Source organism: Enhydra lutris, unplaced genomic scaffold (assembly GCF_002288905.1).
Source record: "Enhydra lutris kenyoni isolate GAN:26980312 unplaced genomic scaffold, ASM228890v2 scaffoldscaffold29, whole genome shotgun sequence".
Classification (NCBI taxonomy): Eukaryota; Metazoa; Chordata; class Mammalia; order Carnivora; family Mustelidae; genus Enhydra; species Enhydra lutris.
Window position 1 is genome coordinate 17,201,384 of NW_019154113.1, and position 26,448 is coordinate 17,227,831.

A 26,448-nucleotide genomic window follows, 5' to 3' on the forward strand; every position below is an offset into this window, starting at 1 on the left:
TCTCCCTGCTGGGGGGGGGGGGCAGCTCTCACTTGGCCCTGGCTCAGGGGTCTGACATGCTTTCAAGCCTGTCATGTCCTCAGATCAAATTCTCTTGTCTTGTAGGTGAAACTAAGTCAAACTCCTATTTCTCCTTTCAGAGACACTCATTTATTATAACATGGTTTTACAAAACTCTAAAAATAGGCAAAGCTTCCCCATTCCCACCATAAACCTAAGACCATTTAAAACCCTACCCCGATGCCACTGAGGGTTCTGGGTCTGGCGCTGGCTGAACCCCGGAACGACAGGCACACAGACACAGGCTTGAGGCCAGAAGTGCCTTTTGCAAACTCTCAAGCCAAAAGATGGCAATATGGTACCACAGCTCAAAGGAAAAAGGGGGCATCAGTCTGCATATTTAAAAAATTGAGTCCCATTCATTTGGGCTGTAGTCGGAATTTGTAGACTCCAATTGGGTCAAGATCAGGACCTGGATCTGCGGTGGGAAAATCAAGACTGTCCTTCCCAGAAGCAGAGGCAGGCAGCGGGACTGCGCAGGGGGCTCAGAGGGTTGTCCCCCGCCCCAAGGCGGGCTCTGCCCATGAGCCTACAGGGGGTTTTTCCTGACGTCAATCATTCCCGGGCTGGCTCTGCGCAGGTCCCGCCGGGCTTTGGCCAGGGCCCCAAAGTTCCAGGGCAGAGCCACCTCCGCGCCGGGGAGCACCCGCCCTGCCAGGGGCTCGGGGGCCTCTCGCGGCCGCGCCTCCTCCACCGAGCCCTGCTCCTCACCGCACAGGCTCGACCGTTTCCACGTCAGCGGGAGCGGGGCCCGGACCAAGTCCCGCACCTCTTCCCGGGCGCGGGGGGCACCGTCGGGGAGGGCCTGTGGCCGGAGCAGCTCGGGCGCGGCGGGGAGCTCCTCTTCGGTCCCGGGGGGCGGTCTGCTCTCCAGGCACAGCGTCCTCTTCTCCGCACCTGGCACTGGGAGTGAGGGCGCTGTTGTCAGAGCCGGAGACCGTGAGCGACGTGTGACCCGCCCCTGAAAACCTGAGGTTAGCGCGGCTTCCCAGCTCCCCGCAGGCCTCAGCCCGACACGGCAAAAAGCGGGGAAACGGGGGCCGCTCGCTGGTTCGGGGGAGAATTACCCCTGCTCGGGCCGGCGGCGCTCCAGCTACCGAGTTTCTGCTTCAGTTCCTGGTTCATCCACATGTGGCGGCCCAGCTCCTTCTCCAGGGCTTGAATCCGGCTCTCGTAGTGCCTCTTGCTGTCCGCTAGCCCCTCCCCGAGGTGATCTGCAGGGGGCACACCCAGAGCCGGAGGGGTGAGGGGCCGCGGGCTGGGCGGGGCCGGCGGGAGGGGCGGGGCCGGCGGGAGGGGCGGGGCCCTCACCTCGGCTCTGCTGCAGCAGCAGCTGCACACTCTGCTCGTGCTCCTTCTGCTGCAGGGTCAGCTGGCGGTCCATCTCCAGGCGCTGCCGCTCCAGCGCCACCTCCAGCCAGTAGACCAGCCTCTGCTGCTCCTCCAGCTGCATCTCCAGCTCGGAGAAAGCAATCTGCTGCTGGTGTTGCTCTTCCCGGAGCGTCACGACCTGTCCCAAACCCAGACACGCTTGGCCCCTGGCCCTGGCGGCTCCCTTCCCCAGATGGTGCCCGCGGTGGGGGAGGGATGGGGGAAGACGCGACAGGGGGATTCGGCCAACTCGCCACCACCGCCGCCCCACGGTGAAGGTCACCAGGAAACCGCCAGGGGGTCCTGCTGAGCCAAGACAGGGCCTCGGACACCTGGACAGTCTTCTAGGCAGTGATGGCCCAATGACAAAAAAAGAGTCCGCGCTTTTTTTAACCAGATTTTTGTAACCAGATTATTTTCTGTCCCTGCCTCAACCTCCTTCCTCCCTTGTCACATGCTCCTAAGCGCCCAAGAAGAGCCTCGAGTGGTGGGATCTCCTGTGGACAGGATTTCTCAACCCTGGCACTACTGGCATGGTAGGCAGAAAATGTGTGGTTGTAGGTGTCTGTCTGGTAGGTTGTAGGGGAGTCAGCAGCATCCCTTGACCCCCACCCCCACTGCGGTGGTGAATGGAAGCCTCTCCAGACATGGCCAGATGTCCCCTGGGGGCAAAACCCTCCCTGCTGAGAACCACTGATCCAATGGGTACACTGAAGGGACCAATGGACAGGGGCAAAGTGAGGAGAGGACTGGGTCTTACTTTCACTAAGAAAGGTTTTAGGAAGGAGAATCTGAGGCAGTCCTGGAGACGAGTTAGCCCTGATTCTGTCCCCGCACTTGGGAGGAAACAGGGCCTTCTCTGCAGCTGCCATCAGACGCCCCTGCCGCCCCCCTCCAAGCAAGCACCAGAAGGCGGCGACAGGAGGCCTGGGAGCCAGTGACCCACCTTGTCAAAATACTTGCAGAGCAGGGCTCTGGTCTCTGAGGACGAGAGGTAGCTGAGCTTGGCCATGAGGTTCATCTCACACTGGGACAGCAAGGAGGCCGAAGCCCGCAGCACCCGCTGGCGGCACGTGATGGCCTCGTTCTTGTACTCGATGGCCGCGTCCAGGGCCTCGATGGCCTCGTCCAGCTGGAACAGCGTCCGCTCCTCCTGTGGGACACAGGCCCGTGTGCAGGGGGAGGCCTGGATTCTCGCGCCCACTCCCCAAGTGACAGACCTGGGCCGACAGTGCCGGCACCCGGCCACAGGGGAGACAGCACGTCCCCTCGTCCCGAGCAGGCAGTCAGCACGTCAGGAAGAGTCCCCACCCCGTATGGCAGGGACAGGCAGTTTCCAGCCTTGACCCTGGGGGACCGCCAGGACTCTGAGAAGCCGCTTTCCACAGCAGACTGCCTGCCTCTCCCGCCATCTACACCAGGAAGCCGAGAACACTCTACACGGAAGGGCAGGTGTGGCAGGATTGCCGCGGAGGCACCAGTGGGTCTGTGGGGCTGAGCAAGGCTCTCCCTGCTGCTCAGGGACTGGCCGCGTGGTGCGGGGCTATGCTGCTGACACTCCTTCCCACCCGGGGAGCCTGGCCATGAGACATGCGGCAGACACTGCATAGGACGCGGGGTGCACCCAGGGTCCCCCTGGGCAGGAACCTCGAGGCCCCGGCCCGTGTGTCCCAGCCTAGGGGGCCAGAGCTGGCAGCAGGGCCAGGCCAGCATCCCCCTGGCCGCCACACCCCTCTGGGTCTCACTGGCGGGAAAAGCACATTTGGGGAGCAGCAGGGCCCAGCACCGGGCCGGGCCACGGAGCACGGACGGATGAGGGACCAGGGAAGCCCAGCCGTGGGGCTTACCTCGGGCGACAGCAGGCTGCCCCGCCTCAGCTTGCCGTCGATGTCCAGGCGCTGCTTCAGCAGCGAGTCCTTCTCCTGGCGCAGGGCGTCGATCTCCCCGCGCAGGCGCTGCTGGCTCTGGGCGCTGCCCTGCCGCAGCTGCCCGCTCTTCTCCGACAGCTCCTTCTCCAGGTGCTCCAGCCGGCTGGACACGCGCACGATGTCCTCGCTGAGGGCCTGGGGGCGGCATCGCCAGGGGTCAGGGAGGGAGCGGGCCCCGTCCACCCACCCGGGAGCGGGTGGACACCAGGGGCCCAGCCCCACCCAGGGAGGCAAAGGAGGCCGCTGGCGCTTCCCTCAAGAGGCCTGCCAGCCAGGAGCACTGCTCAGTGGGCAGGCCTGGCTCTCCGTCCTGCGGGGGCTCAGGGAGGGGGCCTCAGAGGAGGGGCTGGCCCCAGGGATGGCCCGGGACACAGACAAGCACGGGAAAAGATACTGGAAAAAAGAGGACGACATGGACCAAAAGAAAGCAGGCCCTTCCAGGAGCCCGGTGTGGGAGGAAGAGAGGACTCTGCGAGCACAGGGAAGTTCTGGACGATCCAGCAGTGCCCTGAGAGCTCCTGGCCTCCAGAGTGCTCTGTGACAGCATCAACGGGTCGGGAGCCCTACGGGGACCTCGCCGGGGCACCGGCTCCTGGCCCAGGCTCTGGTTCTGTGTTTGACACACCCCCTTGCCATCTGCGTGGCAACATGGGGCTCCCGCTCAACTCTGCTCGACTTGAGGTGGAAACTGGCTCAGAAGGTCTTATTTAGGAGGAAGCCATGATATGGGGTGGAGAGAGGCAGGGTGGGCCACGTGCCCAGGTCTCTCCGCCTCCAGCGCCAGGGAGGGCTGGTTCTCGGCCGTCCCCCGTTTCTCCACCTTCCAGTCCCCGTTCTGCCCGCATAGCCCCGACCAGCGTCTTCTGCCCGCACATCAGAGCCTGCAGCGTAAACACCCTAATGCCCCCGAGGCCCCAGGGGCCCACAGCCTGTAGTCTCATAGGACAAAGCATCACATGGCTGGGACTGACCTGGCAGGGACACCACCCAGAAGCAGCTCACCTGTCTAGACCTCACCTGGCGGGATTATTGTCCGCTGGCAGAGGGACCGCAACTGGAAGGAACCACTTATTGGAATCTCACCTGGCAGAACCTCACCTAGCAGAAACCCAGCTGCCAGGTCTCTCCTGGGAGGACCTCACCTGGCCGGACCTCACCTGGCGGGATCTCACCTGGCTGGACCTCAGGCGTTTGCTCTCCAGCCCCGTCTTCTCCTGCATCAGGGCCTCCTTCTTGGCCAGGATGGCCTCCCGCTTGTGGAGCTCTTCCCCCAGCTCCTCCAGGGCCCGCCGCTGCTGCAGGACCTTCTCCATCTCCTGATCCAGCCACCTCTTTTGCTCCTCAATCTTCTGGGGGAGGGTGGGGTGCCGGGGAGGGAAACTCAGCTCTGGAATGGGGCTGGTGGGCGGCTGCCCAGGGTCAGAGTGGGGAGAACGGCCCCCCCACTCCCCACCATGGGCGCAGCGCCCCCCCCAACCTGCTGCTGCTCCAGGCTGACCACGGAGCCGTTGCTGCCGCTGCGCCGCTTCCGCTGGAAGGCCGCGATCTCTTCCGTCTTGATCTTCAGGATCTTCTGCTGCTGCTCGTGCCTCCGCTCCAGCTCCTGGGGACGCACCAGGCAAGCGGCTCAGCGGCGGGGCAGTGGGGGTCGCGCCGGGTCTCTCCAAGAGCTGCCTGGGCTCCCCAAAGTCCCTGTGGGGACAGGCTCGCCACCCCGTATCTCACGGGGTCCCGCTCCACGCACAGCCCGCCTCTGCCCTCCCCTCTGCCGGAGGACACACTCAGGGAGGCCAAGCGACCCACTCGGGACGTCACACAGCCCCAGGTGCAAGGGGGGCCTCCCCCAGACGTAGCCTGCTGCCCCCGCCGGGAGCCCAACCTGGACGCGGTGCTGCCGCTTGTTCATCTCGGTCTCCAGGCGCCGCTTCTGCTCCGTCTCCTCGCGCAGCCGCCGCTGCAGCTGCCCCTGCTGTTGCCGCATGAGCTGCACGTGCCGCTCGAGCTCCTGCAGCCGCTTCTCTCGCTGCGCCGACAGCGACGCCAGCCGCTCCGTCGCCTGCTTCCTCTCCTTCAGCACCTGGACCGACACAGCCTCCGCTGGGCCGCCGCCCGCCCACCCCACGCCAGACACTCCACCGAGATGGGCAGGACCCAAGGCCGGGGAAGTGATAGAGGGGCGGACAGAGGGGGACACACGCGCGGGGGCAGGGTTCATGGACCCAGGACATCAGACTGGCGATGGGGGGCAGTCTGACGGTAACTAGGGACCAGGCACCCGGCAAGTATTCTGCGTCAAGAGATCCTGACCTGCCCCTGGAAAAGCAGGATTACCATTATGCCTACTTTACAGCTTAGGAAACTGAGGCACCAACAGGTCAGGAAACCTGAGTAAGGACACGCAGCTAGTAAACAGCAGAGGTGGGATTCAAACCCAAGCAGTCGGGTCCCAGAGCCTGCACTCCCTATCATTCTACTAAGTGTCTCCCAGACACCAGAACTGAGAAAAGGAAGGAAAGAGGGATAGCCAGCTGGACAGATGGATGGATGGAAGGGTGGGTGGACAGATGGATGGATGGGATCACAGAAGGGTAAAAAAACAGGATGAAGAGATAATGCAGCATCAAAAAAAGGCAAGAGAAAGACAAATGGACAGACGGATAAACGGACAGTGGGTCACATCCACTGTGACCAAAAGTGCTGGGGAAGATCATCGAAAGACGTGATCACTGGTTGACCCATGGGCTGGACCTGGGTGATCAGAGGCGCCTCACCCCCTCCCTTGTCCTTGGAATGTGGGTTCTGCCTGCCTTTCCCGCTCTCACAGGGGGCTCCGGAGACATGGCCTTGAGACAGTGACGAGGAGCTGGGAACGCTGCACGGTTCCTAAGACAGAACCCAGTGAAGGCCTCTTGATAAACTTTTAAGATGTAGCAGGTGGGCATGGGGATCCGCCGAAGACAAGCTTTGTCAATAAATTCCCTTTGCTTATTAAACCTGCCACCTTCCAACCTGGAGTAGGTGCCTCTTTGGTCTCTCCCTGCCCTCCAGATGCGGGGACCGATTTAAGATTATATCTAGGAAGCTCCCAAGGAGATTACCATTGAAGGAATGGACCTTGGGGAAAAAGGCATCAGGGGAAATCCTGAGCTGGTCACAGAGCTGTGTGTGTGTGGCAGGGAGGGGCGGCCCCTATGTCAGACGCTCATGGATGGCCGCGGGAGGACAGGGGCACCCTGAAGATGCTGGCTGATTTAGGGGACTGTGGGCTGGGGCAAGGAAGCAAAAGGCAAGGCTGTGCAGTGGGTTGGCCTTGACTGTGGGCAATTCATGTGGCTACTGAGGCCCAGCCAGAGGCCTTGGCCTGAGTTAGAGTTAGAAGAGCTGAGATTAGAGACGGACGCGGGAATGTCCCCCAGTCTGCTGCTTTCTGAGCTGGTGGACAAAGTGGGAGAGCAGAATAATAAGCAAGTTATGAGGACGAGGGCACAAGACACCTCCGGTTGACATCTGGGCTTGTGACAAAGCCTGGTTCAGATGCTAAGAGAAGGGCTCTCTAAGGAGGTGATCTGAATGAAGAGGAGAACGTTGTGGTAATTGAGGAGGAAACGGACAATGTGGCCCATGCCCCGGCACAAAGGAAAAATTTATTTTTTTTAAGATTTTGAGAGAGAGAGAGTGCGAGCGAGCACAGAAGCAGGGGGAGCAGCAGGCAGGGCAGCAGACTCCTGGTTGAGCAAGGTGCCTGATGTGGGACTCGATCCCAGGACTCTGAGCAGAAGGCAGACGCTTCACCGACTGAGCCACCAAGGCTCCCCAAACAAAGGCAAAAATTTAAAGAGCAATCACCCCAAAACTCCTAGAAGAAAACTTGCACTCTTTCTCTGCCCTTTAAATTTGTATCTTCCAAAGCCCTGCTCACAGAGACTAAAGAAAAAAGTGGGGGAGACCTTCTGCAAACTGCTGTCAGTTTCCTTGCCCCAAGTCCCATCCAGAGCTTCCGGAAGATGAAGGGTACGAGTGCGGGTATGCGGACAGTGATTCTCGGCTAGATGGCCGCAATGAAAGCCGAACGGATACAGGAAGTTGCAGGAGAGGTGTGGGAAGACTGGGGAGGGGCAGGACCTTAGGCTCGCCTCATCCCAGGGTACAACTACGTAACATTCACATTGGTCCAAAAGACCCAGAAAATGACCCAAGGATGGCAGATCAAACTCCACAACAAAATGCATCGAAAAGGGAGGGAAGGGCAGAGGTGTGGGGAGCTAAGTGGACCACAGGACTGTCCATGGGAGGGACAGATGCCAAGGAAGTAAAGAAGGGAGGGAAACCCTTACACCAGGGAGCCACCACAGGAGACAACCACCATAGCATTTGGCTTTGAAAACCAGAGGGGCCAAATTTTCAGAGTTCTTACAACTAGCAACTAGCATATTTAAAGCCTGGAACTATAAAATTCAGCAGGCTCAGCTCAGGGGAGAGCCCCGAGGGCGGCAGGAAGTCAAGTCCCTGCCCTTACAGAGACAGCACAACACATGAGCCAAGGAGATACCGCACAGAAGCAGGGGTTTGAAAAAATGCCTGGTGCAAATGAGAGGGAGAGTAATTCACTCATCTCAGAGGTGTTCTGGAGGGACAGAGGTCACTGGGAGACTCCTCCAGGAACAGAGGAGCTGGAAGGCACCCTCCCCCTCTTCTGCCCCCAGCATCAGTGCTCGGCCATCTGCAGGAACCAGGCAGCACCAACATTTACTACTCAACTTATGCATACTGAGCCCCATCCCATCCCACCATGCTCAAGTGGATCTGGGCCCTGCAGCCAGGCCTGCCGGAGTCCCAGCAAGACAGGAATCCTCCCCCAGAAGAAGGCCGCAAACCTTACAAACACTCTGTGCCCCATGCTTTACAGATCCACCTTCTCCAGCCCCGCAGTTGGTCCCAGGCATGGTGGCAGGTTCCCGGTCATCAGAGGACCAGTCTGCAAACCTTGCTAAAACTGGATGCCCTGTCCCTATGCAGGTCGCATCTCTGCCCCCTTTAATCCGCTCTTGGAGGAGCCCATCCAAACCTGGGCCACAAGTGTGGCAGTGTGCAAACAGCCCCGACGGGAGGCAGCACCACTCCAAAGTGACTCTTGACACCAAGGAGAGGGACCTGTGACCACACACACCAGACTGCAGTCCCATCAGTGGGTGGGCTGGGGGCAGACATCTGGTCAGGTTCTGGGCGACAGGGGACACTGCACTGCAGGCACTATGGGACCTCTTCACCATAAGGGCACTGATTTCAAGAGCAGGAGCTGTAGCTAACTTTCTGAACACACAGAAACAGACACAGAGTTAGACAAAATGAGGAGGCAGAGGAATATGCCCCAAATGTAAGAACAGGACAAAAATCAGCAAAAGACCAAAGTGAAACAGAGATAAGTAACATGCCTGATAGAGAATTTAAATAATAAAGATTTAAATTTAAATAATAACAAATAGCTCACTATTAATATAGTTATATTATACATATAATATATAATAATTAATATAATATAAATAATAAATTTAAATAATAAAGATACTCACTGGACTTGAGAAAAGACTGACAGACATCAGTGAGACCCTCGACAAAGAGATTAAAGAAGAACCAGAGAATAGAATAAATGAAATGGAAAAGACACTAGAGAGAATAAGTAGAAGAATGGAGGACAGAGTAATGGAAAGTAATCAAGGCAAGCAGGTGAGAGGGAAAAAAATATGCAAAATGAGAAGAGACTTAGGGAACTCAGTGACTCCCTCCAGTGTAGTAACATTTGTGTTATAAGGATCCAGAAGAAGAGGAAGAAAAGAGGGCAGAAAATTTATTTCAAGAAATAATAGCTGAAAACTTCCATCATCTGGGGAAGGAAACAGATCCAGATCCAGGAGGTACAGAAACTCCCCCAACAAAATTAACCCAAGGAGGCCCAAACTAAGACATTTAGTAATTAAAACAGCAAAAAAATAGTGATAAAGAGAGAATTTTAAAAAGTTAAGAGGGGCACCTGGGTCGCTCAGTCAGTTAAGCATCCACCTTCGGCTCAGGTCGTGGTCCCTGAGTCCCAGGATCGAGCCCCACATCTGGTTCCCTGCTCAGCAGAGAGCCTGCTTCTCCTTCCTCTGCTTCTACCCCAATTCATGTTCTCTCTCACTCTTGCTCGCTCTCTCTCAAATAAATAAAATCTTAAAAAAAATAAATAAAATTTAAAAAATAATAAAAGCAGTGAAGAGAAAACAGTTACGTACAATGGATTTTTCAGCAGAAACTTTGCAGGTCAGAAAAAAGTGGCCTCCTAAAATAGGAGTAATAATGAATTTCCCAAACAAAAGCTAAAGGAGCTCATGACCACTAAACCAGCCTTGCAAGAAATGTTAAACGTGGCTCTGAGTGGAAAGACCGTTAAGTAAGAGTAAAAAAAGTAGCAAGCACAAAAGCGTAAAAATCAGTTTATTTGTAAAAATCAGTGAAGAGACTCTTCAGAGGATGTCAAGTATGACATCATATACCTAAAATGTGGAGGGCAGGGAGTAAAGAATGGGTTTAAACTCAACTCGCCCTCAACTGAAGATAGAATGCTACGTACAGAGAATATAATACACAAATGTATTGGTAACCGCAAATCAAAAACCAGTAACAGATACGCAAAAAATAAAGAGGAAGGAATCCAAGTATATCATTAAAGAAAGCCACCAAACCGTGCAAGGAGAGCAAGAGAATAAAGGAACCAAGAGGAACTACAAAAACACCATGAGATAAGTAACAAAATGGCAATAAGTACATACCTATCAGTAATTACTTGGAATGAAATTGACTAAATGCTCCAATCAAAACACACAGGGTGACGGGATGGATAAAAAAAATAAGACTGATCTATGTGCTGCCTACAAGCGACACGTTTCAGACTGAAAGTCACCTGCAGATGGAAAGTGAGGGGATGGAGACCATTCATCATGCAAATGGCTGTGAAGACAGCCCGGGTAGCAGCACTGACACGGGGCAAAATGGACTTTCAAACAAAGCCCGTAACAAGAAAGGACACTATACAATCGTTAAGGGGACAATCCAACAAAAATTGGAGATAGATAAGATAGAAGATAGAACAACTGTAAATATTTATGCAATCGATACTAATACAATAATAGTAGGAGACTTTACCAGGCCATTTACATCCATGGACAGATCATCCAAACAGAAAAATCAACAAGGAGACAGCAGCTCTGAATGACACACTGGACCAGGATGGATCTTACAGACATATCCAGAACATTCCATCCTAAAACAACAGGATAGACGTTCGAGTGCACACGGAACACTCACCAGAATAGAGCATATATTGGGACACAAAACAAATCTCAACAAATTCAAAAAGATCAAAGTCATATCCTGTGCACCCTCTCTGGTCACAACACTGTGAAACTAGAAATCAACCACAAGAAAAAATATGGAAAGAACACAAGTACATGATGTTAAACATGCTACGAGGCAGTGAAGGGGTCAACCGAGAACTCAAAGAGGAAACCAAAACATACACAGAGACAAAGGAAACTGAAAACACGACACTCCAAAATCTTTGGGATGCAACGAAAGTGGTTCTAAGAAGGAAGTTTGTAGCAACACAGGCTGACCTCAAGAAGCAAGAGGAATTTCACAAAAAGCTAACCTTATACCTAAAGGAGCTAGAAAAAGAACAACAAAACCCAAATCCAGCGGAAGGAAGGAAACAAGAACAATCAGAGAAGAAATAAATGATATAGAAACTAAAGAAACCATAGAACAGATCGATGAAACCAGGAGCTGGTTCCTTGAAAAGATCAATGAAATTGATAACGCTTTAGCCGATCCTATCAAAAAAAAAAAAATGAGAGAGGAAAGACACAAACAAAATCAGAAATGAAAGCAAAATAACAACCGACAGCACAGAAATACAAAGGACTGTAAGAATATTATGAAAAATGATACGCCAACAAACTGAACAACCTAGGAGAAATGGAAAAATTCCTAGAAATATAACCTCCAAAAACTGAACTGGGAATAGAAAATTTGAACAAACCAATTATCAGCAATGAAACTACATTGGTAATAAAAAAAAAACAAAAAACAAAAAAACACCACCAACAACAACAAAAACTCCCAACCAACAAAAGTTCAGGACCAGATGGCTTCATAGGTGAATTCTACCAAATGTTTATTTATTTTTAAAGATTTTATTTTAGGGAGAAAGCACAAGCAGGGGGAAGGGCAAAGGGGGAGGGAATCAAGCAGACTCCCCACTGAGTGGGGAGACCAACACGGGGCCTGATCCCAGGACCCCGAGATCATGCCCTGAGCCAAAATCAAGAGTCAGACACTTAACTGACTGAGCCACCCAGGCTCCTCTCAACTGAACATTTTTTTTTTTAAAGATTTATTTATTTGACAGACAGAGATCATAAGTAGGCAGAGAGGCAGGCAGAGAGAGAGGGAGAAGCAGGCTCCCCGCTGAGCAGAGAGCCCAGTGTGGGGTTGGATCCCAGGACCCTGGGACCAAGACCTGAGCCGAAGGCAGAGGCTTTAACCCACTGAGCCACCCAGGCGCCCTCAACTGAACATTTAGAGAAGTGTTAATACCCATTGCTCTCAAACTATTCCAAATCCATTTTTTAAAAAGATTTTATTTTAAAGATTTTATTTATTTGACAGAGATCACAAGTAGGCAGAGAGGCAGGCGGTGGTGGGGGGAGCAGGCTCCCCGTTGAGCAGAGAGCCCTATGTGGGGCTCGATCCCAGGACCCTGAGATCATGACCTGAGCTGAAGGCAGAGGCTTAACCCACTGAGCCACCCAGGCGCCCCTGGAACAGACATTTTAACATTTGCTCATCCAGTCTGTGAGCATGGTCTGTCTTTCCATTTGTGTCATCTTCTGTGTCTTTCATCAGTGTTTTATGATTTTCAGATTACAAGCCTTTTACCTCTTTGGTTAGGTTTATTCCTAGATATTTTGAATTATTTTCTTAATTTCTCTTCCTGCTACTTTATTATTAGTGTGAAGAGCTGCAACAGATTTCTGTTCCTTGATTTTGTATCCTGCAACTTTACTGAATTCATTTATCAGTTCTAGCAGTTTCTTTGGTTGCAGTCTTTAGGGTTTTCTGTATCTAGTATGTCATCTGCATATAGTGACAGTTTTACTTCTTTCTTACCAATTTGGCTGCATTTTATTTCTTTGTGTTGTCTGATTGCTGGGGGCAAGATTTCCCGTACTGTGTTGAATAAAAGTGGGGAGAGTGGACACCATTGCCTTGTTCCTGACCTCAGGGAGACAGCTCTCAGTTTCTCACAGTTGAGTGTGGTGTTGGCTGCGGGTTTATCATCTGTGGCCTTCATTATGTTGAGGTTTGTTCCCTCTGAACCTACTTTTGTTGAGGGTTTTTTTTTTTTTTTTAAGATTTTATTTATTTATTTGACAGAGATCACAAGTAGGTGGAGAGGCAGGCAGAGAGAGAGGAGGAAGCAGGCTCCCCGCTGAGCAGAGAGCCCGATGCGGGGCTCGATCCCAGGACCCTGGGATCATGACCCGAGCCGAAGGCAGAGGCTTTAACCCACTGAGCCACCCAGGCGCCCCTTGTTGAGGGTTTTTATTGTGGATGGACGTTGTAGTCTGTCAAGTGCTTTTGCTGTATTTGTTGAAATGATCCTATGGTTTTTATCCTTCCTCGTACTGATGTGATGTAGCACATGGATTGATCTGCAAATATTGAACCACCCCTCCCTGCATCCTGGGAATAAATCCCACTTGATTGTGGTGAATGATTTTTCTTTTAATGTGTTGTTGGATTCGGTTCACTAGTATTTTGTTGAGGATTTTTGCATCTATGCTCATCAGAGATACTGGCCTGTGGTTCCTTTTTTGGTAGCGTCTTTATCTGGTTTTAGTATCAGGGTAGTGCTGGCCTCCTCGAATGGATTTGGAAGCTTTCCAAAATGGATTTGGAGGGGCACCTGGGTGGGTTAAAGCCTCTGCCTTCGGCTCAGGTCATGATCTCAGGGTCCTGGGATCGAGTCCCACATCGGGCTCTCTTCTCTGCTCTGCGGGGAGCCTGCCTCCTCCTCTCTCTCTCTGCCTGTCTCTCTGCCTACTTGTGATCTCTGTCAAATAAATAAATAAATAAAAAGACACATGGATCAACAAAACAGAATAGAAAGCCCAGAAATAAACCACGCTTATGGGGTTAATTAATTTTTTACAAAGGAGGCAAGACTATCCAATGGGAAAAAGACAATCTCTTCAACAAATGGTGTTGGGAAAACTGGACAACTACATGAAAAAGAATGAAACTGGACCACTTTTTTACACCACACACAAAAATAAACTCAAAATGGGTTAAGGACCTAAATGTGAGACCTGAAACCATAAAAATCACAGAAGGGAGCACAGGCAGTAACTTCTCTGACATCAGCTGTAGAAACTTTTTTCCAGCTAGGCCCCTGAGGCAAGGGAAATAGACAAAGAAATAAAGTTGGGGCCACGTCAAAATAAAAAGCTTCTGCACAGCAAGGAAACCATCAGCAGAACAAAAGGTAACCTATGGAATGGGAGAAGATATTTGCAAACGACATAACCAGTGAGAGATTAGTATCCAAAATATATGAAGAACTTATACAACTCAACACCAAAAAGACAAATAATCTAATTAAAAATGGACAGAAGACATGAACAGACATTCCTCTAAAGAAGACTTCCAGACAGCCAACACACAAACGTAAAGACGCTCAACATCACTCATCATCAGGGAAATGTAAATCAGAACCACAGTGAGGTATCACCTCGTGCTTGTTGGAATGGCTAGAATTAAAAAGACGAGAAGTAACACGTGTTGTGGAGGGTGGTGGGTGGGAAGGAAACCTCATGAACTGCTGCTGGGAATGCAATTCAGGGCAGCCACTATGGAAGATAGTCTAGAGGATCCACAAAAATTAAAAACAGAAATACCGGGGCACCTGGGTGGCTCAGTGGGTTAAGCCTCTGCCTTCAGCTCAGGTCATGATCTCAGGGTCCTGGGATCAAGCCCCATATCGGGCTCTCTGCTCTACAGGGAGCCTGCTTCCCCCTCTCTCTCTCCTCCTGCCTCTCTGCCTACTTGTGATCTCTGTCTGTCAAATAAATAAATAAAATCTCAAAAAAAAAAATTAAAAAGTAGCATACATTATTTAAAAAAAAAAAACTGAAATACCATATGATCCAGTCATCAGTATTTACCTAAAGGAAATGGAAATGCTAATTTGAAAGGATACAAGCACCCCTATGTTTATTGCAGTATTATTATTATTTTTTAAAGATTTTATTTATTTGAGGGACTGAGCAAGAGAAAGCACAAGCAGAAGGGAGAGGCAGAGGGAGAGGCAGACTCCTTGCTGAGCAGACAGCCTGATGCGGAGCTCAATCCCAGGACCCTGGGATCATGACCTGAGCCGAAGGCAGGTCCTTAACTGACTGAGCCGCCCAGGCGCCCCTCACTGCAGCATTATTTACAATAGCCAAGATACGGAAACAGCCCAAGTGTCCACTGATAAATGAATGGATAAAGATGTGGTATATATACACAATGACTATCATTCGGCCCTAAAAAAAGAATGAGATCTTGCCATTTGCAACCACATGGATGGACCCAGAGAATACTATGCTAAGTGAAATAAAAGACAAATACTATATGATCTTTGCCAGTATGCAGGATCTAAAGAACAAATGAACAAACAGCACAAACAGACGTCACAAGCAGACCCACCAGCACAGAGAGCAAACTGATGGCTGCTAGCAGGAAGGAGAATGGGTAGAATTGGTAGAATGGGTGAAGGGGAGTGGGAGGTCCAAGCTTGCAGCTAGGGAATGAATAAATCACGGGGATGAAAGGCACAGTATATGGAACATAGTCAGTGCTACTGGAACAGTGTAGGGTGGTGACAGTCGACAGCTGCACTTGTGGTGAGCCCCGCACAAGCACAGACTTGTCAAATCACTGTGTTGTACACCTAAAACTACTGTAACATTGTGTGTCAAATATACTTCCAAAAAAACCCCCAAAACCCCAGCAGTTTAAACTATTAACAGATAAGACCAGTCTAGCTGGGTAGACTACAGTATTGCCCTAGGCTTCCGTACATTTGGCTGATCAACCAGTAGGGTCTGTTGCCCCATATGTCGGACTGGGGACCCCAGCAAGGCACCCAATCCTGTAAAGATACAGAAGTCACGGGAAACAGCCGTGGTCCCAACTCTTCCCAAAGAGCAAGGTGCTGTGCTGCTGAGAACACCAAGCCCCATCATGCCTGGGAAAGGGATCATCTACCAGAACCTGCCTCGGGATGTCCCATCAGGTTGGGTGAGTGACTTCACACCCCCAGGTGAGAGGGAACTATCCAATCTCCACGGGGATTCTGTTGTCCTGCTACAAGCTGGACTTGCTGAAATGCACTATATGTGGAACGGAATACGCACCATTGAGGAAGGGAAGAAGGTGGGGGCTGGGTACATCCCACCCCCGTCCATCTTTACACACCTGACTGTGCTGTTCTCCCAGCCAACATGCATGGTATGCACAACCAGGCCAATTTCCTAAAGGGGCCAACCTGTGTCTCCTCAATGCCAGGTGGACATTGTTTCCAGTAATACGATGTGGCCGCCATCTTGGTTCCCTCCTCTGGCCCGGTGGTTACAGCACACATAGAAGCCCTTACTGAATTCATCCAGCAAGCCTTAGAGGATAGCCAACAAAGTCTGTTCTTACTGAACACTGATATCTCTGTTGAGAACAGCTATCCTCCAAAACAGCATGGCCTGGGACACTGTTACTCCACGAGGAGGCACCTATGCCATTATCCAGACAGACTGTGGTGTGTTCACAGCTGAGTCTGCTGACGCATGGGCTTTATTAAATCACACGAGAACATAAGTGAACACCGAGTGATCCCACCCCCAGCCTTGGGGACTCAGAAGTCAGTGGTTCACATCATGGGGCTCTTAGAAAAAGCAGTGACTGATTTTGGAATTTGGAATCAGTGTCTTATTCTGTATTCTCTCTTACATGTGCCTACATTGTTCCTGGGGCATCTGCCTCCAAGATAGCCAGAGAGCCACGAAAAGAGCCACCTTGAAGTGAATCCGACGCCTTGCTGATGGCTCAGAGCCCACTGCAGAAAGAGGGGCACCCAAGACAAGTTCCCGTGCTTAGTAAACCTGCCACCTTCCTACTTGGAGTGGCTGTCTCTTTCTCCATTTCTCCCTGCCCTCCGAGTGTGGGGACCCATTTCAGGTTATCCCTGGGAAGCTCCAGAGGGGGTTACAAACCAACAAAATGATAAACGGGTGTATGGATGAAACAGACATATGGATAGATGGGTAGAAAGACAGAGAGAAGATGTAATAGAGAGGTAAGTGGCCAGGGAACCGGGAGGGGAGGGTGGCATGAGGAAGGGGTACCTTGCTTTCGATGCCCACCTTTCCCCTCTCACTGGTCTCCAGCAGGAGTAGCCTTCCTGCTCCTGCTGTGTTTAAAGCTGAGCTGACGCCCCCTCCCCCAGGGCTGCCGACTTTTGTGGAACACCAGCCTCACCCTGGGAGGCTGGGAGGTAGTTCACCAAAGCAGCCAGAAGCCAGGGGCACGAGGGCCTGAACATCCACGGCTTCCAATGAACTTGGGCCCTAGGGCCCATGTGTCTCGATCCCAGGACTCCAGCCACCACCCCAAGGTCCCAACACTGACCTGCACCTGGCTCTGGGCGGCGGCGACCCTCTTGCGGAACTCCTGGAGCTGGGAGCGCTCGCCTGCGTCCTGAGGCTCCTTGCCCTCGAGCTCCCGCAGCTGCCTCTGGCTTTCGCTCAGCTCAGCCCGCACCTGTTCTGCCTCCTGCTCCAGCTCCCGGATGTGCTGGCTGTGCTGGCGGTTCAGGGCCTGGGCCGCCTTCCCTGGAAGAAAGGGATAGGGGGGAGGGCGTGCTCCTCAGCACAGGCTGCCCCCTCTCCACCAGGGAGGACCATCCCTTCGCTCCTCTGGGCAGGGTTCCAGACGGCTGTCCGTCATGGGCATCTGCACGGGTTTTGCCAAGCTCTGGTTCCACTGGTACCATGAGTTACTTACTTAATCTACTTTCTTTTAAATCGCTCGCTTTTTAAATGAGCCTTATTGATAACAGCAATCCGGGGCTATTATGGATTAAACTGGCTTTAGTTTTACCTAATACATGCTAACAAATACAGAGCTTGGGCCTGCATATAATTAAGCCTCTAGAATTAACTTCCTTTGCAGGAAATCTGAGGACAGAGGAACAAGTTAAATAACACCACAAGGAAGCAAATAGGCAAACCCAGAACACAGGGGTTGGGAGGTGGGGGGTTTGAGACATGTGAGAAGGAGTTAGAAGGGAGACTTCAGAGGCCTAACAAGCATGCACAGCACGTGGGACACATGGGGAGCTGGGTTCCAGCAAACCAGTGGTCTGCACACATTGCCGAGGAACTGAGGGGACGGGCCCATGCCTTGGGCATCCAGGTGACAGTAAGTTTCGTTAGACATGCTCACAGCATTTCGGTTAAAATGTCCAAAAAGAGGCATACCGAAAGGTGTGGGGACCCAGTGACAAGATGCCAAGGATTTGCTTTGAAACCCTCAGCAGAGAGAAAAGGGAGAGATGAATGCGGAGAAAAGCCCGTAATGCTAAATCTGGGTGGTGGGTAAGGGCCCCACTGGTCCAGTCTCTCCCTGTGGGTTTGAAATTTTTCATAAGGCATTTTGTAATAAACATATAACTATTAAAATAAAAAGGCTCAGCTGGTCACTACCTCACACTGTTCCCAGCCCCTTGACATGCATCGCCGGTGGCGGACTGCGTGATCTGGGGACACTGTTTGCTCCCTGAGACCAAGAGAGTCCGTGTGCATCACGGGGCCTAACCCAGCACGCTACTAGTAAATACAACTCCTGCTACTACCACCAGGTAATGTGAACCAACCTAATCGCTCCAGCTGAATTAACTCACTTCAACAACCCATAAAACAGGTACAACTACCAGCCCCACCTTACAGATGAGAAGACCGAGTCACAAAGGCGCTATTCTACTTGCTCAAGGTCCTCCAGCTGGAAGAGGCTGGCTGGTTACCAAACCTAAACCATCTGGCCCCTCTTCCCAACCAACCTCAGGTGGGAGCCCCACCCAAGAGCCCACCACCTTACCTGTGCGGACCAGCTCGCCAATGAGCTCCTCCTTCATGCGGATGTTGATGGCCAGTTCTCGGATCTTCTGCTGGGCTTGGGCCAGCCGCCACTCAGACGCCATGGCAGCTGGGGTCTGACGGGATCGAGCCAGGGCCTTGCTCCTGCCACGGACTGTAACAAGCCCACTGTCAAGGCCGCTGCCTCAACAGGGGGAGGTGGGGGAGGGAAGAGGCACACCCCGGGCAGGGGCGGCCAGACAGCCAGGGACGAGGCGTGGACCGTCCAGGAGGGCAGTGCAGGGCCACGGAGGGGAGGGTCAGAGCCCTCTCTGCCCCGGACCCAGCTCACCTCTGGGCCCTGGGATGGCTGCACCTACTTCCTCAAGGTTAAGCTCTGGGCCCTTCCTGTCGAGTGGACTCTCTGGGCGGGCCCCCACCCTCTGGCTCCACTTGCTGATCCCGTTTCTGGAAGACAGAAGCAGGAGTCTGTACCCTTCCCCACGAGGAAGGAAGAGAAGCCATTGGGCCTTCTGTCCCCTCAATCAGTGGAACCCAGGGTGGCAGTCTGGGAGAACTGAGGCCCGGGGCTGAGCTGTTGGAGGCACTGAGGGCCACCTTGAAGGCTGGGAACCGTGAACCCCACAGCACGTTCACCCCAGTGAGAACCCTGGGTTCCAAGCCCACTGCCCCCATCTGTACCTCCCAACGGGACCTGGAGGTGAGGGCAGCCCAGGACTCCAGCGGGATCCTTCCTGGGCCCAGCCTGGGCGCTGAGCTGCTTCCTGTCAGGTGGGCACCGGGTCCCACTCACCTGCGCAGGTGCAGGGTCCGCGGCGGCTCCAACGCTTGCTCCTCCTCCTCCTCCGCGGATGAGCCGCTTCTGCTTCCGGGCCCGTCTGCCTCCACCTTGGCTCCCGCCTCTCTGCCATTTGTCACCTGCTAGGGGAGTGTTGATGGCCTCAGGACAGGAAGCCTCCAGGGCACCCTCCATCAGTCATTTCCCATCACCAGTCTTTGCACCCCCCATGCCTCCCCTCCCCGCCGCCCATCCCAAGTTGGAGCAGGAGCTCCCCCTCTCCCCCCATGGCACCCACAGCGCCTGGGACTCCTCAGGTGACAATCTGCCCTTCCTTTGTATACAGGCCATGGGCACCCAAGTCTGCAGTCTGCCCGAGTGCTGGGTGTATAACAGTCTCCTGCCAAATTCACACCCTCCCTCTCTGTGCCTTGGGCTGTTACAGCGGACATGACTCAGAGCTTTGAGGAAGACGCAGAAACAGCCTCTGTCCAAAAGGTCATAAGTAGGAGAACAAGCTCAGGGAGATCAGGGCCTTTGGAAAAGTATACTTGCAAAGACAAAAGGGGTGGCATGAGAGGTGATAAGCTCCCCATCTCTGGAGGTATACAAGCTTCCCAGCCAGTGCCGGAAGCCAGAATCCCCTCTGTAACCTCCTCACTCCACAATCTCCAGCCAGCCCCGGAATGCCCAATGGCAGCAGATCCTTCTGAGAGGCCCGACAGAGTCACCCAAATTTTGGCCCTTCCCGTAGGGGCACTGGAAAGGGGCATCTCACAGCTGGTCCCAGGAAAGCCCAGGGTGAGCAGCACACTCCCCGGCACTGCCCTTCCCCTGTCTGAGCCTGTCCAGTTCAAGAGACAGCCTGCCTCGCCACCTCCTCACCTCTCCCCAGTTCTCAGGGCCAACTTCGTCTCCAGGAAGGCAGGCAGAAGGCACCATGCCCAGTGCGTGGCTGTGGGCACCCCCCAGAGGGGCTGTGTGAGGCCGAGGCACAAAGGACCCAGGAGGCAGACCCTGAAGGAGCCCTGGGGCCCCCCAGCCAGGCCGCACCAGTTCTAGCCGCAGCCGCAACTCTGCCATCTCCTGCTGCTGCTCCCGCAGCCGGTCGCTCTGGAAGACAAGTTCCCGGGGCTGATGGGAGACGCGGATGCGGAGGGTGCATGGACGCTGACTGGCAGAAGTGCAGAAACCTGTAGAACAGGTCTGAGGCCACCCCACCCTCTCTGGGCTAAAACCGAGAAGGGCCAAATATCTCTGACCACCTCTTGGGCCCCCGCACACCCCCAACACACGCTGCACTAGTTCAGGGTCAAATTCTCACCCCATCCTATTAGGCCCTATCCCGCCCTCTGTGTCAATCCTCCACTTCCATGCCAATCACAGCCGCCAGAGGGCGCCAGCAGCAATGCTGACTCAGTTACCTTGGGACAAAAAGGCCTGACTCCAGGGACAAACCCGCAGACCCCCCAGTCCCACCTCTCATCCCCGCTCACTGCCATGCCGCGCGCCCACCCAACCGATTCTGTTCCTCACCTCCACGCTTTTGCCCAGTTGCACCTCCCCTATCTCTTCCCACCCTCTCAGAAGTCGGCCCTGGCTAACTCCCTCTGCTGCAGAGACACTCGGCTCAGTTTCCCCTGGAGGAAGCCCGCCACCCACCTGCAGTTTGTACTGCTCCATGGCGTCCTCCAGCGCGGCCAGAAAATCTCGGTTCTCCTCCTCCAGCCGGGCCACCTGGCTCTGCAGTGCAAAGACCTGCACTGCCCCGTCCTCGTCCTACGGGGCAAGGAGAGAGGCTTCAGGGGCACGAGCTGGCAGGACAAGCCTGCCTTTCTCTGGGACTTACCAGCCCTCCCTCTGCCCTGCCAGGGGCTCCCCTAGTCCAACTTGCTACTCCGCTGCAGGCCCTGCCTGGCAATCGGGGCTCCAGAGCCCACCCTGCCCGTGGTCCCCTCTCCAAGCTATTGGGGCCATCTCTTGTCATTAATCATACTTTTATTGACAATAATATCATCACCGCTATTACTAGGACCAACCTACTGAGGCTCCACAGCGTGCTGGGCTGGGCCCTTGATACACCTCCGGCCCTTACAACATCCCCAGAAGGTAGATACCAACGTTAGCCCCATTTCACAGACTGAGAGCCTGAGGCTCAGGGAGGGTAGGGAATGCGATCGAGGTGATCAGCAGAAGGGCCTCTAAATCGGGAATGGGCTCTGCCGATGGACACGGGTCAGGGGCACAGCTGGCTTGATGAAGACCTCTTCCTTCCCCTTCCCTCCCTCCCCGGGGCCACACCTGGCCCTTGGCCACCGTCTGCCCGCCGGGCCCCTGCGTGGCCTGCTCCTCGGCGGAGGCGCTCTCGATGCCGCTGTCAGGCCCGGAAGCGGAGCTCAGGGCGCTGCGCTCGCCCTCGACGGCGCACAGCCAGTCGCGCACCTTGCGGGCCGCGGCGCCGGGCAGCCCTGGCTCGGCCTGCAGCTCGCGCAGGAGGCTGTAGGCGGCGTCGGTGCGGGCCCGGTAACGCGCGCACTCGGCGCCCAGACGCGCGGCGGCAGCGGCCGCGGCGGCGGCAGGGGCGGGGGCGTTGGCGGCGCAGGGGACGCGCCGGCCGCGGTGGATGATGCGCGTCTCCGAGCGGTGGCGCGGAGGCCCCCGTGTGCCGGCCACCGCCTCCTCGGGGGCGCGCTCGGTTTCGGGCCGCCAGTTGACGGTGGCGCGGTTGCGGATGTTCTGGGCGCGGCTGGCGTAGTTGAGGGTGTTGAGGGTCTCGTCGAAGTCGGAGGAGGAGGGACTGACGCAGGCGATCATCACCGTCTTGGCGTTCCCGCCCAGTGAGTCTTTGAGGATCCTGAGGACGCCAGGTGGGCGGCGTCAGGGGCCCCGGGACCTCGAATCGGACCCCGCGGGCCGGCAGCTCGGACTGGTGGGCGGCGCGCCCCGCAAGCCAGACCGGACCCATCCCCTACTCGCCTCCCCCTACCCCGCCCCCCTTTCCCCACCAGCGGCTCGAGAGAGGGGCCCCTGCTCGCGTGGGCCATTGGCCGCAGGGCCCTCACCGGGTGATCTTGGAGTCCCGGTAGGGGATGTGGCTGCCGCGGCGCTGGGGGTCACCCAGGGCGCTGATGACGTTGCCCAGCGCCAGGAGGCTGCTGTTGATCTGGATGCTCTCCTTGAGCCGCTCGCCTGTGCTGCCCGTCTTGAGCACCCTCTCTGAGCCCGCCAGGTCCACGAAGTGGAACTTGGAGACCAGCAGCTGGCCCGCGGTGGGTCGGGGTAGGCGGCTGGGGGCGCGCCCCCGCTGCTCCAGGGTCACGGTGAAGACAGTGTGTGAGCGGCTGGACAGGCGGTTGAGGTGTGTGGCCCCCGTGTGCCGCGCTGCGTTGCCCATCTCCAGGAGGCTCAGCACCTCGTCCAGGCCCTCCACGTCTACCTCCTTCACGCCACACAGCACTGCAAGCACGGAAGGTGGTGAGCCCAGGGCGGGGGCTGCCCGGGACTGACCGTCCAGGAGGGCAGACAGAGCAGGGCTGGCCCCCTATGGTTTTTCCCGACCCAGATGCCCCTTTCCCATGCCCACTGAACCCCGGAGGGGGGGGGGGGGTCCTGCCCATCGTGACCCAGACAGAGGGGCTCCAGCTTGTCCCAAGCCCACCTTAATGCCTTGCACTCTGAGTACAGACGTATACACTGAACTCAGTGGAGACAGGAGACAGGAAGGCAAAACCTTCCAGAGCTTGGGTTCCCCAGTTAGGAGGTACCCCTCGCAGATGGGTGAACTGCCCCTCAGCCGGTGAAGCCCCACTGCCAGCAGAGGAGGCCCCGGGAGTTCCTCACCAACATTTCCCCGGTCATCCTCCCGAAGCTGGATGTCTCGGCTGGCAGTGCCCACCTCCAGCAGGTCTCGGAACTCTTCCTTATACACTTCCAGGTAGGACACGTGCACGAGGCAGTCCAGCAGGTCATTCTCATCGATCAGCTTGAAGGCTTCAGCCATGGCCCGGGGGATGATGCCCTGCTCATCCTCATGAAGGGAAGCTGGGGACACATCACAGAGCCTCCTGCCACCATGCCTTCAGCCGGACAGAGCTCAAGGCCCAGAGGCCCCTGCCAGCAACTGGAGGCGGATGCTCCAGCATGAAGACAGCAGCAGAGGCCAGGATGGCTGGGTAGCCTGAGCCGGCCCATGCTCCAGGGAGGTCAGGCAGAATTACAGAATGTCAGAGTTGGAAGCAACCTCTCAAGGTACCACCAACCCCTTTTATGATGTAAGCATCCCCTCTACTACATCTCTGCCTGATCATCAGATACCCCTGGTTTGATTACTCCCTGGGACAGGGAGCTCGTTATTATAATCTGTGCTCAGTTATCTAAAGGACCGCCTACATTTATCCCAAGGAAGTAATAAGAGGCTCTTCAGCACTCTGCATAACTCAAAGAAAAATGCAAATGTCCTAAGATCCAAGAGGGGATCTGGTTAAATAAATTATATACACCATAGAATGCCATAGAATGCCAAGCCACCATTAAAAAATTAGCTTGAAGCGAGGCACCTGGGTGGCTCAGTGGATTAAAGCTTCTGCCTTCGGCTTGGGTCTGGTCTCAGGGTCCTGGGATCGAGCCCCGCATAGGGCTCTCTGCTCAGTAGGGAGCCTGCTTCCCCCTCTCTCTGTGCCTGCCTCTCTGCCTGCTTGTGATCTCTCTGTGTCAAATAAATAAAATCTTTTAAAAAAATTAGCTTGAAGAATATTTAATGATAAAGAGAAATGTTTATGATAGGTTGTTAAGGAAAGAAAAAATGGGGCACCTGGGTGGCTCAGTCGTTAAGCGTCTGCCTTTGGCTCAGGTCATGATCCCGGGGTCCTGGGATGGAGCCCTGCATGGGGCTCCCTGCTCTGCGGGAAGCCTGCTTCTCCCTCTCCCACTCCCCCTGTTTGTGTTCCCTCTCCCTGTCTCTTTCTCTGTCAAATAAATAAATAAACTCTTAAAAAAAAAAAAAAGCAGGTTATAAAAGAATGGGCATAATATAATCCCATTTTTTAAAGGTAAAATAATTTCCTCAGGAGAAAAAAACTGGAATGCTAACAGGGTAGTGCTGTTAAGTGCTGAAAAGCAATCATCAAGTAAGTTATTTTTGTGTGTGTGCTTGTGTTTTTCTGTGTTTTCCTAATTTTTCCATGACAAATATGGATACTTTTATAACCTAAGAGAAAATAGTCTGGGGGCACCTGCGTGGCTCAGTGGATTAAGCCTCTGCCTTTGGCTCAGGTCATGATCTCAGGGTCCTGGGATCGAGCCCCGCATCGGGCTCTCTGCTCAGTGGGGAGCCTGCTTCCTCCTCTCTCTCTCTGCCTGCCTCTCTGCCTCCTTGTGATCTCTCTTTGTCAAATAAATTAAAAATCTTAAAAAAAAAAAAAAAAGAGAGAGAGAGAGAGAGAAAGCAGTCTGTGTTACTTAAAATGGGGGCAGTTCCTTTAACTGGCCCCACAGCATCTCTCCCAAGAGTCTGCTTCTGAGCCGCACGAGCTGCTTGTTCCCTTACCCAGCGGTGGGCAAAGCCCGGCTCTCCCAGGACCGTTCCCATTCCAACGACTCTGACCCAAACACGGATTCCTGACCCTCGACAGCCATCCCGACAACAGCCGGCTTCTGTTGCCTGTCCTCCCGCTGAGAGCACCACAACCACACAGTGTGGCCTCATTTCTGTGGAACCACAAGGCCCCCACCTCCGAAGACTCTACCGACATGGCTGGTCCCACCCTGGGCGGCAGATCTGAGGAGGAAACCTCGGCCCGCAGCACTCCCACCTTCAACAGGGAATGGCAGAGGCAGAAGTTTAAGAGACACGGAGGCCCGTCAACGCGGCTGGGGCCTCCAGGACGGTCACTCACCCACACTGGCCTCCCCCATGGTGTACGTCTTCCCGGAGCCTGTCTGGCCGTAGGCAAAGACGGTGGCATTGAAGCCCTCAAAGAAAGCCTCGAGGAGGGGCTGCACGCAGGCCTGGTACACGGCCTCCTGCCCGGCGTCCTCATCCAGCACCACGTGGAAGCCAAAGTGGCGGTCTCGACCGAGGGTGACGCGGCCGTGCTCGGGCTCGACCGTCACGCAGCTCTGGTGGCCGTGCAGCAGCTCCTTGGGCAGCAGCGGGCGGACGCGCAGGCCCACCCTCACTGGGGCCTCCTCGGCCGCCGGCAGCCTCTGGGTCTCCAGCCCCATGGTGCGAGGGTGGGGGCCTGGAGAGAAAGAGACCCCTCCGGTCAGCACCTGTACTCCAGGGGCTGGACCGCCCCCTGCAGGTAACCGGGAGTCGGATCCTGGGGTTCCTGGGGCTCCTGACCTCAGAGAGAGGGAAGGGAGGGTCATTAACGTTCAGAACGTCCTCTGCTCCAGCAAACACCCCGACGGCCAACGCGCTCCTGCTCGGTAACCGGTCATGGCTCCCATCACGGGCAAAATAGGCCCTCACTCCTGTACCTGACTCCCACAGGCTTCTTTGCTCCGGCTCTACCCTTCCCCCCAGACCCTATCTCCTAAAACACACACACACACCCTACAACCACCACCGCCACATCAGGAACTCCTTTCCCTACTACCCACTGGGTTCCCCCATAATCTCTGCCTTGGTCACCTCACAGGCCCTGCCCCACCTTCCTGAAAAAAAGTCAGATCCCTCAAGAACAAGTTCCCACCACCAGATCTGCCAATTCCATCCTAAGTATCACGTTTACCTGCTGCCCCACCCCTCCCCATCCTATTGCCAAAGCCCAGGGCCTTGCCACTGGCCCCTTCACCAGCTGCCTCGCGGCTCTCAGTCTCCCTGTGCCCTCCGCCAAGGCAACTAAGGGCATCTCCCAAAATTGCAAATGCAACCCTGTTACTCTCCTGCTTAAACTGTCCCCAAAGAGGTTCCACACTGCCCTTGGTAGTCAAAACTTTAACAGCCCTGCCCACCTTGTCTACTCACTTCCTGCACCCCACCTTTGATCACCTTTCTCTGCAACACACTCCCATCTCTCCGGCCTTAGGCTGGCCCTGTCTTCTTCAGGGATCCAGGGACGCGCCTCTGCTCTGTGTCCCC

At 54.7% G+C, this 26,448-nt stretch overlaps 1 protein-coding gene across 1 annotated transcript; it reads right to left on the bottom strand.

The window, feature by feature from the left end:
• Window positions 1-51: 51 nt before the first annotated feature.
• On the bottom strand, window positions 52-25,591 carry LOC111152688 (kinesin family member 7). The gene is made up of 18 exons (XM_022511257.1): window positions 25,259-25,591; window positions 23,205-23,405; window positions 22,427-22,820; window positions 21,666-22,218; window positions 21,027-21,143; window positions 20,250-20,477; window positions 19,380-19,507; window positions 18,918-19,033; window positions 18,588-18,740; window positions 17,121-17,323; window positions 5,239-5,436; window positions 4,837-4,962; window positions 4,532-4,708; window positions 3,279-3,494; window positions 2,378-2,584; window positions 1,372-1,570; window positions 1,128-1,274; window positions 52-963 (listed from the first exon to the last, which is right to left on the bottom strand). The coding sequence occupies exons 1-18, from the start codon at window positions 25,584-25,586 to the stop codon at window positions 590-592; spliced, it is 4,065 nt and encodes a 1,354-aa protein (XP_022366965.1). The 5' UTR covers window positions 25,587-25,591; the 3' UTR covers window positions 52-589.
• Window positions 25,592-26,448: the final 857 nt, after the last annotated feature.